The 14,495-nt window shown below is 42.5% G+C and overlaps 1 protein-coding gene across 1 annotated transcript in view; it reads right to left on the minus strand.

Annotated features, from left to right (window-relative positions):
• LOC140908159 (uncharacterized) overlaps window positions 1-14,495 on the minus strand; it is a 54,874-nt gene that overhangs the window by 31,832 nt on the left and 8,547 nt on the right. Inside the window, 10 exon segments of the mRNA XM_073335125.1 lie at window positions 299-352; window positions 1,691-1,735; window positions 2,692-2,745; window positions 2,948-3,001; window positions 3,492-3,548; window positions 3,634-3,687; window positions 5,845-5,898; window positions 5,987-6,081; window positions 7,674-7,749; window positions 9,034-9,427. Of these exon segments, the coding sequence (XP_073191226.1) occupies window positions 299-352; window positions 1,691-1,735; window positions 2,692-2,745; window positions 2,948-3,001; window positions 3,492-3,548; window positions 3,634-3,687; window positions 5,845-5,898; window positions 5,987-6,081; window positions 7,674-7,749; window positions 9,034-9,427 (937 nt within the window).

Raw genomic sequence — 14,495 nt, forward strand, 5'->3', positions numbered from 1 at the left:
GCTTTGAGCAGGGGGTTGGACTGGATGACCTCCTGAGGTCCCTTCCAACCCTGATATTCTATGATTCTATGTAGCCTGACCTCATGCTTAACAAAGGCCATAGAATTTCACTCAGTGATTCCTGCATCAAGCCCATAACTTCCGGTTCAGCTACAGCATATCTTCGGAAGACAATCCTGATTTAAAGATTTCCACCACCTTCTTTGGTAAATTGTTCCAATGCTAATTACCTTAACCGTTAAACCTAACCAGTGGATTTAAAGAAATGTTTGTAAGTATGTGCTTTAGTTAATATTACCCTAGGTCCTTCTTGGCCTGGTAAACCATCAGCCCCAGAGAAGCCTTCATCACCCTAGAAGCACAACAACAGACAAAGACAAAATTGAGTTCTCAACATGTAAAATAATCACCTGATGGTGTATGTAGGTATGGAAAAGTGATGCCTTTGTTTTCTGTACGCTGCACTTCAAAATTTTTAGACAGCTGCCATTTTCCTCCCAGAACAACTGCAAAGTCTATTATAGTGAGGGTTGCTAAGCATCTGGTTTTCAGCCAGAATGCCCAGTCGAAAAGGGACGCTGGCAGCTTCAGTCAGCACCATGGACCGGGCCAGTAAAAGTCCAGTCAGCGGTGCAGCAGGGCTAAGGCAGGCTCCCTGCCTGCCCTGGCTCTGCGCAGCCCCCAGAAGCAGCCAGCATATCTGGCTACTAGGTGCAGGAGTGGCCAGGGAGGCTCCGTGCTCTTCTGCCACTCTGAGCACTGGCTCCGCAGCTCACATTGGCTGGGAACTGTGACCAATGGGAGCGGTGGGGACAGTGCCTGTGGGCACGGGCAGCACACAGAGCCACCTGGCCGAGCCTCCACCTCGGAGCCAGACATGTCAGCTGTTTCTCAGGAGTTGCACAGAGCCAGGGCAGGTAGGGAGCCTGCCTTCGCCCCATTGTGCCATGGACCGGGAGCCACCTGAGATAAATGCTGTCCGGCTGGAGCCCACACCCCAAATCCCCTCCCGTACCCAAACTCCCTCTGGGAGCCTGAACCCCAAACCCCTGCCCCACCCTGAGGCCCCCACCATACCCCAGAGCTCACACCCCCAGTCAGAGCCTGCATCCCCTCCTGCATCCCCACCCCCTGTCCCAGCCCATAGCCCCCTCCTGAACTCTGAACCCCTCAGCCCCCACCCAGAGCCCCCTCCTGTACCCCAAACCTCTCATCCCCAGCCCCACCCCAGAGCCTGCACCCCCAGATGGGGAGCCCTCACTTCCTCCCACACCCCAACTCCCTGCCCCAGCCCAGTGAAAGTGAGTGAGAGTGGGGGAGAACGAGCAAGGGAGGGAGGGCAGATGGCGTGAGTGGGAGGCGGGGCCTCAGAGAAGGGGTGCAGCAGGAGCAAGGCAAGGGTGTTCCGTTTTGTGCAATTAGAAAGTTGGCAACCCTAATTATCGGGGAGACATTCTGTGCTACCTCAGTAAGATTTTCACTTCTGTTTTTCCTAGAGAAATTTAATCCTAAATAGAAGTCATTTTAGGGTGAAGATATATAGTTTCTTTTTGTCTATTGATATAGCAGAGACACCTAAACAGCATATTAACACATTCAAAATACTGTGTGAGGGACAGTTCAATTCTAGGTATAGCAAGATTGTTTTGCAGTGTGTATGTAATATTGTTCTTTCGCTAAAGCATAGTACCTTCACTCCTTGGAATCCCATGATTCCCACAAGCCCCGGTTCTCCCTGAAATGTTAAAAAAAACAGAACAACTAGTTCAGTACTGGCCACAAACATTTAATACACAAAACCTCTATTTCATGTAGTATGCCTGTGTAAATCTCCAACAGAAATCTAAAACAGAAGTGCACTAAATAGTAATGCGTTATCAAGGATCCCAATGCACTTTACACAGAAATCTTTATATAGGAATCCCGCGCCTATAATTGAAATGCTATAGCACTTTATGTATTGTCTATGCAAGGATCACTCACTCACTACTGAAATGCAACCGCCTATAGGGTGGAACATAGCAACTCTTTTGAACCAACAACACAACAGAGCAGTTTTTAGGAGGGGGGATGAAAAAATGCTTTCAATTGAAATTATTAGGAAAATTTTAGTTATTCAGAGCTTAACAAGTGACCCAAGAATTTGGCCAAGACACTATGGGATCATTTAAAGAGCACAAACAATCAGCAGTTCATTACCCTGTAGAACCATACTGGAAAATTGGTTCAGCCACTCAGAGAAAATGCTGCCATCTACTGAGTCATCATTCAGAGTAACAGCCGTGTTAGTCGGTATTCGCAAAAAGAAAAGGAGTACTTGTGGCACCTTAGAGACTAACCAATTTATTTGAGCATAAGCTTTCGTAAGCTACAGCTCACTTCATCGGGTGCATGCATCCGATGAAGTGAGCTGTAGCTCACGAAAACTTTGCATCCGATGAAGTGAGCTGTAGCTCAAGAAAGCTTATGCTCAAATAAATTGGTTAGTCTCTAAGGTGCCACAAGTACTCCTTTTCTTTTTGAGTCATCATTGTCATTTTCAGCAGCACCCTGTTTTTTCCATGAAGGTTTCCCATCCTCGTACCAACAAGGTCGGAACGTGTTTCCTTTGCTTTTGAGATCACAGCCATAGTGAAATGATACAGCAGAGAAAATGGCAAGCTCAACTTGAGAGAGAAATTAAAAAACAACCTTTTCTCCTTTTGCCCCAGGTTCTCCTCTGTTTCTGGGTGTTCCAGATACCCCCTAAGAGAAAAATTATGTAGTTAGTACTAACAACTGCTTCCAATAAATAAGAAATTTACAATTATGATTACCACTGCAGTGCAGACATTGCCATAGTGTGTCTTGCTTTTCTGTGATACCCTGGACAAGATGATACACTACAAGATGCACCAGACAGAGGTACTTCCATGAGGATTTAAAGCATTTAGACACATGTACTTACCTTGAAGCCCTCTGCTCCTAATAATCCTTTGAGACCTGGAGGACCTTGATCACCCTTTGAAAGAAAAGAACATCATCAACCCAGGAAATACATTTGCACTAACTGCAACAAGTCAGTTTATCAATCTAGTTTGCTGCCAGATCAGTTTGATGGTGATTTCCCTGTAAACCATATTGATTTCCTAGCATTTTCCAACGGATATTACTACTTCAAATCATAAACAAGTTATATGGACTAGAACCTCAGCTGCAGTAAATCACTGTAGCTCTACTGACTTTAAAGAAGCTATGCCCTAAATTAGCTATGGCCCTAAATTATTTCTGATAGCAGATTCATGGTTAACATTTCATATTTACAGATGAAGTGTTCTGTTCAATATTTTGGCAATGGCAACATGTCTCTGGGATCCTTCAGATCACAAGTATGTTGTTCATTTTCCCTTTAATAATTCACATACAAATACACAGCAAAAAAGTTAATAGGCTGCTTAGTTTCCTTTTGATTCTGAACTTTGGCTTCATGCAGAATATAATGCAATACATACCCATTCACCATGTAACCCTCTCCTCATTCCTTTTTCACCCTTAGTGCCCACTAAACCCTTGAAGGAAAAATAAAATATATGGTATAAACAAATGAAAAAAAATCAGATATTTTTATATACTTGAACAATAAATCAGTCACACTTTTGGACCAGGCTCTCCAGTGTTTCCATAATTTCCCTGGTTACCACAAACTCCCTATTAACAAGAAAAACAATTTCACTGTTTAATTTTAAGTGAATAGCCTGCTAGTGAGCGTCATTGGAATGACTGCATTGGGATCTGAAGTTCTTTTTATATCCACACAAAGTTACAGCATGGGCAGAGTCAATGCCAGTTTCCCCCTGCTGCCAATCAAGATCTTTAAGCCAGTCCTAAAGGAAATACCTTTATAGCTAAAAGATTGAAGACCTCTATACTCATTCTGCCCTTAGCTTCTCTACTGAATCTTGCAACAGCAACTAGTGGCAATTGTAATTGGGACTGAGTGGGCAACCTAGAAGAATTTCCAGTGTTAACTGCACAGTTGGGTTAAAGCATGAGGATATCGTCATGTTACAGCCCAAATGGTACAATGCAAGCTCAACAGGGTTCATGCACTGGAATTGGAGCTTGGGTGCAGGAAGGAAGCTGGTCAGATGGCAAGAGAGAAGTCACTATCGATGATCTTCTAATACTTTGGGACTGGCTTCTGAAGTGCCTACTCTCTTGAGGTGACATCATAAAGTGACACCAAAACTACGGAATTCAAAGCGGTGATATTTAGGTTTAAGTTGACAAGTTCAGACAGCTGACATGAAACTGAATGTGTCTTTTTTCTGAGTCATAAGAGGGACTTCTGCACTTTAGGAATGAGACAAACTAAATTTCCCATATGTGGGACTGTGTTACAATTGCATGTTATTACTTTAAGAGTGGGGTGGCATTCCTGGTCCTGCTTGTAGTAAAGCATGAGTACAGAGTCAGTAAAGAAAGAGCCAGCTTAAAGCAGGATGAGGTGAGCTATGCCTTGCTGCCTAAGTGAGCAGCCTGTTTTCTCTCTCTCTGTTTTGGGGTTCTTGTGTGACATTGTTCTGAATTCTAAGAAATAAAGTAGTATTAGGTTGCAACCTTCCAGCAATAGTATTTATGCTTTTATCTAACTTCTGTGAGTATTCAGAGAACATAAAACAATAGAACATGGATTCTCAACTCACAGGTCATGATCCCCAGCAATATCAGGGGGTCGTGACTACCCTCTTCTTTTTGGCTAGATTAGAAAGGGGTCCTGAAACTAGTTTCTGTTGTAACATAAGATCACAGGATGGAAAGGGTTGAACCACAGACCACTGAACAAACTTTGGTTAAGGAACCTGCAAAATCCCTTGGTCACTAGGTTTAGGAAGGGGCCTGAGCCAGAAAGGGAAGGAGCAGCTAGATCAGAGGTCGGCAAACTACCGCCCGCAGGCCACATCCAGCCTGCAGGACCATCCTGTCTGGCCCAAGCTCCCAGCTGGCAGGGCTGGCTCTACCGTTTTTGCCGCCCCAAGCCCTGAAAAAACCTGTCACTGCCGAATTGCCGCTGCGGCCGGTAGAACAGAGAAGCTGCCACAGAATTGCCGCCACCACAGAAACTCTGCTGCCTCTTTCTGACTGCCGCCCCAAGCACCTGCTTGGAACGCTGGTGCCTGGAGCTGGTCCTGCTGGCCGGGGAGGCTAGCCCCCAGCCCCTCCCCTGCTGTCCTCCCTCCCCCACAGGCACGCCGCAGCACCCGCCGCTTGCACCCGCCCACCTCCCAGGCTTTCAAGTAAGCCAATCCTGCCGCTCTGAGCAGCGAGGTAAGGGGGCGGGGAGAAGGGGAGTTGGATAAGGGACAGGAGGTCCCAGGGGGCAGTCAGGGGACAAGGAGTGGGTGGGGGTTGGATGGGTCAGGGGTCCTGGGGAGCCTGTCAGGGGGCAGGGGTGTGGATAGGAGGCGGGGCAGCCGGGGACAGGGAGCAGAGGGGGTGGAATGGGGGTGGGGGCAGTCAAGGGACAAGGAGCAAGTGGAGTTCGATGGGTCAGGGGTTCTGAGGGAGGCAGTCAGGGGGGCGGGGGGCAGGCTGTATGGGGAGGCACAGCCTTCCCTATCCAGCCCTCCATACCTTTTCATAACCCCGATGTGGCCCCCGAGCCAAAAAGTTTGCCCACCCCTGAGCTAGATCATTGCCCCTCCTTCATGTTACTACTGTTGAAGCTCCCTCTTGTCCACCATGTACAGCAATGGTGAACATGTTTTCAAAGCCGCCTATCTTTATTACTGAGCAATGTAGACTATACAAATGAAGGCATGTTTTCTTATTTAATATGAAAGACAAAGCATAAATCGTAATTACCAGATTTCCAACACTGACAGACTTTCCTTGTTCTCCCTTCTCCACTTTTTGCCCCTGGCACAGGAGTAGAAAAAGGGACATCATTTCCACACAAAAATTAAAAATGATCTTCACAAATAGAAAGTTGATTTTTAAATTATACCTTGGGCCCTCTTGCTCCTTGATCTCCTGGTCTCCCATGGGCACATTTACATGCTGGGTTTCCAGTAAGACCCTGTTGAGCACTTGCTCCGCATAGACAATGAAGATACATGTTTTTTTATTTTCTGCATGGCAAAAAGTGAGTTGAGGAACATGACTGATTTGATGGCATGGGGAGCTGCCATCTCTGTTCTCCGCAAACGGCATTAGAAAATGTTCCTGAATCATATAACAGAGCTGGTGCTAGGCACACACATCAGATGCATAGCTTTCGAGAGTTCTTGCTCTGTCAGCTTTCACAGTAACCAGAACCTGAATTTAGTGGCCTGTAGGGAACCCCCTACATACCTTGAGAGGTACACTCTACAAGCCCAGACTCACCAGTGGAGCTGGAACTAGGGGTGCTGCCACACCCCCGGCTTGAATAAAGTTTGTGGACAATACCGAGCTGGGAGGGGTTGCAAGTGCATTGGAAGATAGGATGAAAATTCAAAATGATCTGGAGAAATGGGAGAAATGGACTGAAGTAAATAGGATGAAATGCAATAAAGACAAATGCAAAGTACTCCACTTAGGAAGGAACAATCAGTTGCACACATACAAAATGGGAAATGACTGCCTAGGAAGGAGTATTGTGGAAAGGGACGTGGGGGTCATAGTGGATCACAAGCTAAATATGAGTCAACAGTGTGACGCTGTTTCAAAAAAAAAAAATGCAAACATCATTCTGGGATGTATTAGCAGGAGAATTGTAAGCAAGACATGAGAAGTAATTCTTCTGCTCTACTCTGCGCTGATTAGGCCTCAACTGGAGTAGTGTGTCCATTTCTGGGTGCCATATTTCAGGAAAGATGTGGACAAATTGGAGAAAATCCAGAAAAGAGCAACAAAAATGATTAAAGGTCAAGAAAACATGACCTACGAGGGAAGATTGAAAAAACTGGGTTTGTTTAGTCTGGAGAAGAGAAGACTGAGAGGGGACATGATAATAGTTTTCAAGTATATAAAAGTTACAAGGAGGAGGGAGAAAAATTATTGTTCTTAACCTCAGAGGATAGGACAAGAAGCAATGGGCTTAAATTTCAGCAAGGGCGGTTTAGGTTGGACATTAGGAAAAACTTCCTAACTGTCAGGGTGGTTAAGCACTGGAACCAGTTGCCTAGGGAGGTTGTGGAATCTCCATCACTGGGGATTTTTAAGAGCAGTTTGAACAAACACCTGTCAGGGATTGTCTAGATAATACTTAGTCCTGCCTTGAGGGCAGGGGACTGGACTAGACGACCTCTCAAGGTCCCTTCCAATTCTATGAAGTAGTAATAACAAACACCAAATACGTTGTCTCCATCATCAGCACCCCCACTATAAAAATTGTTCCAGCACCCCTGAAGCTCACTCTCAGCTACTAATGCCCTGCCCCATTTCCAGATGATGAAGCCCTTCTGAATCTGCATAATAACAACACCCTAAGCCCCATTCTATCCCTTCTTCAGTCCCTTAGCAAAACACATCCTGATCCACCCAGCTGCCAAACATTTCCCCTGCTCCCCATGCAACATGAGATTTGGGGAAGTCTCCCTGCGGCCCTGTCTATCTCATTTAGTACAGAACACTGCAAAACCTGTGCTCACTCTGTCGGTTAGTGCTGAAGCAAAGGAGTTCATGAAAGAAAGCGCATAGCCTACTCACAATATCCAAAAGCTCACAGCAGCCTTCTGAGTAAGCTTTATCTGCATCACATTTGCATTACCGTTGTTGTAAATCCACCTAACACACAAAATCATTGGATTAAACTAATGTGAGCAATAGCAAAAATGTGCTAAGAAAACTTAGTGCACGCGCGCGCAAACTCACACCTACCCACTTTGTGCTCCTCGTCACATAGACACATTTGCACAGCCACAGACATTGACCAATTGTTCCTCTCCACCCTCATTCTTTTCCGCCCCTCACCAATGAATTCTGTATCTGGAGTAGCTGCAGAATCCGTCTCACATTGGAGTACTGCCATTAAAAGAGCAAATTCTATCTCTGCTGCTTTTCTTTTTTTAAATTCTAAATTACACAATCTGATTTCCTTGTACAAGGCAAAATTTCAAGTCAAATACTTGCTGTATGCTCTATTATCCACTACTAAAATGACCAAGTGTAAATTTTTTTAAAAATCTTACTGGCTTTTCTCACTCTATGTTTGCTTCCATTCCTAGTCTACAGAAATACAAAATCAAAATACAGTTACCTCTAGCATAAAGCCTGTGCTAGGCCAGTAATTGTATTTGTTATTATATTTACATGTGGGAAGTATTTCACTGCTATTCTGAATGCTGATAACTACAAATCTTTATTGCACAAAATAGTAACAACAATTTTTAGAGTCACATGCTCACCACCAGAGGGAGTTCTAGTGAAAGTAATAAAGTATTGTTGCCACTTACAGGAAAAATATTGAGTAGATAACTTCAGAGATAACTGTATGAAAAGTTACTACTACTTTTGTTTCAGAGTAGCAGCTGTGTTAGTCTGTATTCGCAAAAAGAAAAGGAGGACTTGTGGCACCTTAGAGACTAACAAATTTATTTGAGCATAAGCTTTCGTGAGCTACAGCTCACTTCATCGGATGAAATGTAATTAAAAGCCTGCTCCGGTACCTCTAAAATTAATGAGAGTTTTGTCATTGATTTCAGTGGGAGCAAGTGGAGAGAAAAAAAGGAACCTGCTGGAGATATTAAATTTTTTAAGGGGCAGAGGGAATTTAAATTCAACAGATCCATTTGAAAGGTTCACAAACAAAAGGATATTAACTGTAGCTAAGGAAAACTTCACCTTATGGGAGAGTGCACAGAGGATAGTTAGTGTCTGAATGGAATCCCACCGGTAGCAAGATGAGCAATTATAAACAACTGTATTTAGGAAAAGAATCAGAAAAACACTTAGAAGAAAAACACTGAACACTAGCTAGGTTCACGGACCTAGCCTAATGGCTTTCTTCTCTTATATTTCCAGTAGATGACACTGTGTAGTAACATTACTCAAGCTAGAAGAGCTACTTACCAAAACAGGAGACTCTTCAACTGATCTTTTTACCAGCAAAATGTATCCATTTCCATAAACACCGCTCTGTTCATTTCCTGGAACTGCACTGACCTCCTGACAGTCAATCAATAATTTTGCATCCTTGCCTTTCACACTTAACGCTAGCTTGTGCCAAGAACCATCAAAAGCCTTGTCCACATTGCTGAATGTCCTGAACATGAGTGTTTCGGATGGAGTGGCATGAAAGAAATCCAGAGATATTTTGTCTCCCAGAAAGCGAATACCAACTCTGTTTTTGCCATCAGAATCACTAACTTGCCATAAATTTTGCACATTTTGTGGAGTGTCTTCTGGCATCTTAAACGTAGCAATGATGGAATATTCTGAAGGCAAGCAATCTGGATGAACACCACTAAAACAGAACACATGTAGTCCAATTAAAGTCTACATATTGAGACACTATGTAAACCAAATCCCATTCAACAAATTTCATCTCTAATGCATTTAAACTTTATTATTTTAACAGTGCTGTTGTTGGATCATATTAAAGAAGTTCTGTATTAAAATCACAAATGAGTTTGATTCCCCAGAGTTTAAATTCCAGAGTATTACTAATTAAGAGGTCTCTTGGTTTTTGGTATTGTTTCTCTCCCTCTATGTGTGAAACTTGCAAGCTGCTAACTGTGTTAGTACATTCTAAGACAGAGTCTGTTCTCAAAGCAATTCACAGAGAGAGAGACTCAAAGCAATACTCTAACAACAGAAACAGCACCCAGAGACTCCCCACCCTTTTGTTGTATTAACCATTGTGATTAAAATAGAGATAGAGGATGTATGTGGATGGATGCTTGGTGTGGATAATAACTGAATGATCAGGGAGGTGCCAGCCTAAGAATCCAGTGTCCATCGGCTGAAGAAGGTGTCAAGTGGAAATAACCAGAGGACCCCACCCGGAGGGCAGACTGGAATCCACCCAACAGCCTCAAGAATGGGAGAACCAAAGAACAAGATAACATCTTGGAGCCGTCAGGAATGTGCTATCTGCTGATTGATTCAGCAACAGCATGATGAAGCAATTCCCATAGACTGGCATAGGAAGAAATTCCTATAAAAATAGACTCTAAAAAGTGAGAACTTTGGGGTCTGATTCTGCAAACCAACTTCCAGGAGCATCAGATGAGCATCTGACAAGGCCCTGCTCCCTCCTCATGTCCAGGCCACCTGGCCAGTGGCTTGGCATGAGCAACTCTAAGGCTGGTAACTATGATAACAACCTTGCAGAACCTGTGTGTGTGTTTGTATGAATGAATGTGTGACTAAATATGAGATTGAATGGAATGTTATAACTATAACTAACTGCTTACTATGATTCTTTCTGTATTCACAATAAATGTGGTATTTTGCCTTTTTCCCTTTAATAAGATCCTGCTGGTTTTTATTTTATTGGTACAACATTTTGGTGGAGAATTGCGAAAGGGGGAATATTGGTAAAAAACCTCAGTTATTGTAAATATTGGTGTGCACACCGCCAGCTCTAGTGAGCTAGGCATTTCTATTAGGTTAACCAGACCTGCTGGCCTCCGAGAAGGTAGCAGGGGACCTGCTGGCCTCCGAGAAGGTAGTAGGGAAAACAGATTAAACCAGACCTGCTGGCCTCCGAGAAGGTAGCAGGGGACCTGCTGGCCTCCGAGAAGGTAGCAGGAAAAACAGATTAAACCAGACCTGCTGGCCTCCGAGAAGGTAGCAGGGGACCTGCTGGCCTCCGAGAAGGTAGTAGGGAAAACAGATTAAACTAGACCTGCTGGCCTCCGAGAAGGTAGCAGGGAGAAACAGGTTAACCAGACCTGCTGGCCTCCGAGAAGGTAGCAGGGAGAAATAGGTTAACTGGACCTGCTGGCCTCTGGGAAGGTAGCAGGGGACCTGCTGGCCTCCGGGAAGGTAGCAGGGGAAAAACGCATAGATTAAGCTATGATTTCAGAATCTAGGCTGTGTCACTTGCTAAGTAATACCAGCAGTGACAAAGAGATTGAAATATCCATGTTAAGATGTTTAAAAGAAAACAGGGTAAGCCAGTACTAGAGGGAGGAATGGAGTCAGAAGGAACTCCAACCTCACCTTTTGTTAAAGAAATTACACCTTTTAAACAAATCCTTCAAAAATTTGGGCACAGTCCTTGGACTAAACAAGGCCTAGCTGATGTCTGCACTATTTCGGACCTAGAGGATAGATTGGCTCAGTATATCCTCATATACAAACCTTCTAGTGCTGCCAAAAGAGATGCAGCAGCAATTTGGTTGTTGTGGGAGGCATGTAAGGATTCTTCCCTCCGCTTGTCTTCATGTAAAGAGGAAAAGGCACAAATGGAAAAGGGAGCAGACAATTGGAAGGTGCTGGCTACAAATATCCAAAGCCAGCTGAAAATAGTGAAAGAGGCACTCCAGGAATACAAAAAGAGTGAAAAAGTTAACTCTGCAGAGGCTGGAGGGAGGCAGGTAAAGGGGGAGAAGGTCCTATGTATGGCACCCCCAGGCATAATTACAAAGAGAAAAGAGAGTAAAAAAAAAAAAAAAGTTCTAACTCTGCAGAGGCTGGAGGGAATTAAGCAGTTAAACTTTGTATTTCACCCAAACAACTTTTAACCGAAAATGTTAAAAAGGAAAAGTGTTAGAGAAAGAGCATTCTTGGTTTCTTTGCAGCCATTCTGAAAGAAAAATGGGCCCTTTTCCAAAGGAATGTCTGTAAATTAGCTAGGCAAAAATAAACTATCTGATTAAAATCATTTGACTGGACAATTTAGTCAAATTTGCTAAAAGAACATAAGAGGGTTCTATTGGAACTTAACTGCCTCAAATGTATAAAGGGAATGTAAGATGTAAAAAACAGAGCAGTGTGGAAGGGATGTTAAGGAAAAGAAAATGTGTATGTATCTGTCTGTGTGTGTGTAAATATGTAAAGTTCTAAGGACCAGTTAGTTTTGTTTTTGTTTTAAATAATGCCACTAAAAATCCATTTGACTCTTTAATTCAAAGTTGCAAAACTGACAGACCTTTTTGCTAGACACAGGTAATTAGTGTTGTTTGGCTTTGGGATTTGGCATTTAACCCTTAAAAGGTAACTCAATGCTTTACAAAATTTAAAATGTTTTTAAGTTGTGGCTGCAGCAGGGCAGTCAAAATCAGGAGAATATAAAAAAAAAAAAATTGGGATTCTTTTTGTTTGTTTGTTTTTTGTTTGTTTGTTTTTGTAACAAAACAGCAGATGAGAGTTGTAGTAAAAAAAAAAAAATTAAAAAAAGACAGTGCCTCTCTGAAGCAACAGCAGGGGTGAGGTGCACAAAACAAAAAGAAGCAATGTTAGAAACACTGAGTCTTAAAATGGCTCTGAGTAATCAGACTGTCACTTTGATAAAGGTACATGAAAACTCTGTAAGCAAAAAAAGAAATAGTGACACCTTATGTAAAAATGGATCTGGATAATGTTATAGAAGTTAAACTATGGAAGAAATGTGCATTTGCCCCAGAACATGTGCAGGGTATATTGTAGAAGGGGCAAAAGAAATGCAAACATACCATGCTACTTAATTAAAATGCTATTAGGGCTCCAAAGGGAGCCACAATAGGTTGGGTTTTCTTTTTCAGATTGCTGTGTGTTTTGGAAGCAGAAGTTAAAAGTAATCAAAACTCTGGTGAAAGTTGATTGTGTCCCTTTTAAGATAGAGTCTCTGAGCTGCTGATGGCTTTAAATCCAAAAGCAGGAAGTTTCTGTGAAAATGCAAATTACCTAAATGATAAAGGAAGGAAAGAACTAGCAGCACAAAGGAGCTGCAGATAAAGGACATACCTGGTCAGCAAACAAATTGTCTAAATAAAAGGCATGGGATAACAAGATAATTTTAATAAATGTAATGATAATAAGTATCCCTGTAACAACGTATAGTGTGTATGATTTTTGGAAAAATCCTTTAAGGTCGTATGGTAATGATGCTTCTCAGTTATTACCTGTAAATAAAACTTAAAGCTTAACACAGCAGGAAAAACATTATAAACTTGGTCTGCTGTATAAGAAGGAAAACTCAGGGATTTAATGACTAAACAGTGGGATAATTTCCCCATAACCCTTAAAAGATAAAAGCCATTGAAACCTGGCCTGCCTATAGAACAAAAACAGGAAAATATGGGGGCAATTTCTCTGTTTTGCCTGCAATCAGCAAGGGTATTTGTAAAAGAAATATGGGTATTTGTAAAAGAAATATTTTAAGCAATAATCTGCCACCCCAAAAGGGGTAGAAACATGTTCTTTTTGTCTCTCAGAAAATCAGGAAAAGCTGATGCCAGCTGAAAAGCAACCCAATACCATGAATCTACTGTCACAATAGAAATTGTGTTCTGTGTTCTATGTTTTGTCTTGTGTTTTGTCTTGTTGCTAGCACTGTTGTGTGTTTAAAAAAAAAATACTGAAGACCTGCAGGAACTTAAAAATAAATTAAGCTTTCTGTCCCAGCTACAGGACAGCCTGATACAAAAACAAGTACATGCCAATGTAGACTTGGTCCAAATTGGTCTGGGTAACCTAAAAGGCCAATGGAATCTTTAGTAATGGCTTAATACTACCACATGGCTTATCCATAAGAAAAAAAAATATTAGAAATAGGAAACTACACAGCCATAGCTATGGGATGCACTGAAATGCAGATACTTGCACTAGCTACTTTGGAACACAAAATGTTCTGGGTCATATTGGGAAATATTAAGGGTTTGATGCATTTGTTAAAAAAGAAAGAGATCATTGTTGACACTTATCAATATGAATGGATGCAATATGTTTCCACTATTGTAAAGCAGACTTATTAATGGGAGAAATTGTTGTCAAAATTGCACACCAACAGTCCCTGGAGGCAAAGGTATTGAAGGTTAACCCACTCCCCATATTACACATGGGATCCTTCTGGCTACCCTGGACCTTGAGCCAGTGGGCTGGGGAGGGAAGGAAGCTATTGGACACTAGAGGTTGTACCGAATGGACTCCTCAAAAGTGGGTGTGCCTCACCTTGCCTGTTGCCCCAGAACCTTGTAGTAAAGATACATCACCAGGATCATGTATGTGGCATGAATTGGAATCACAAACTCAAATTGCCTCACAGTACTTTCTCTTGAATAGGCTACATAGAAAGTGACACTGACGATTATAAATCTTAGTGTCAAAAGGGGGATTATGTTGGATCATATTAAAGAAGTTCTGTATTAAAATCACAAATGAGTTTGATTCCCCAGAGTTTAAATTCCAGAGTATTACTAATTAAGAGGTCTCTTGGTTTTTGGTATTGTTTCTCTCCCTCTATGTGTGAAACTTGCAAGCTGCTAACTGTGTTAGTACATTCTAAGACAGAGTCTGTTCTCAAAGCAATTCACAGAGAGAGAGACTCAAAGCAATACTCTAACAACAGAAACAGCACCCAGAGACTCCCCACCCTTTTGTTGTAT

This window comes from Lepidochelys kempii, chromosome 3 (genome assembly GCF_965140285.1).
Source record: "Lepidochelys kempii isolate rLepKem1 chromosome 3, rLepKem1.hap1, whole genome shotgun sequence".
In the NCBI taxonomy this organism is placed as follows: Eukaryota; Metazoa; Chordata; order Testudines; family Cheloniidae; genus Lepidochelys; species Lepidochelys kempii.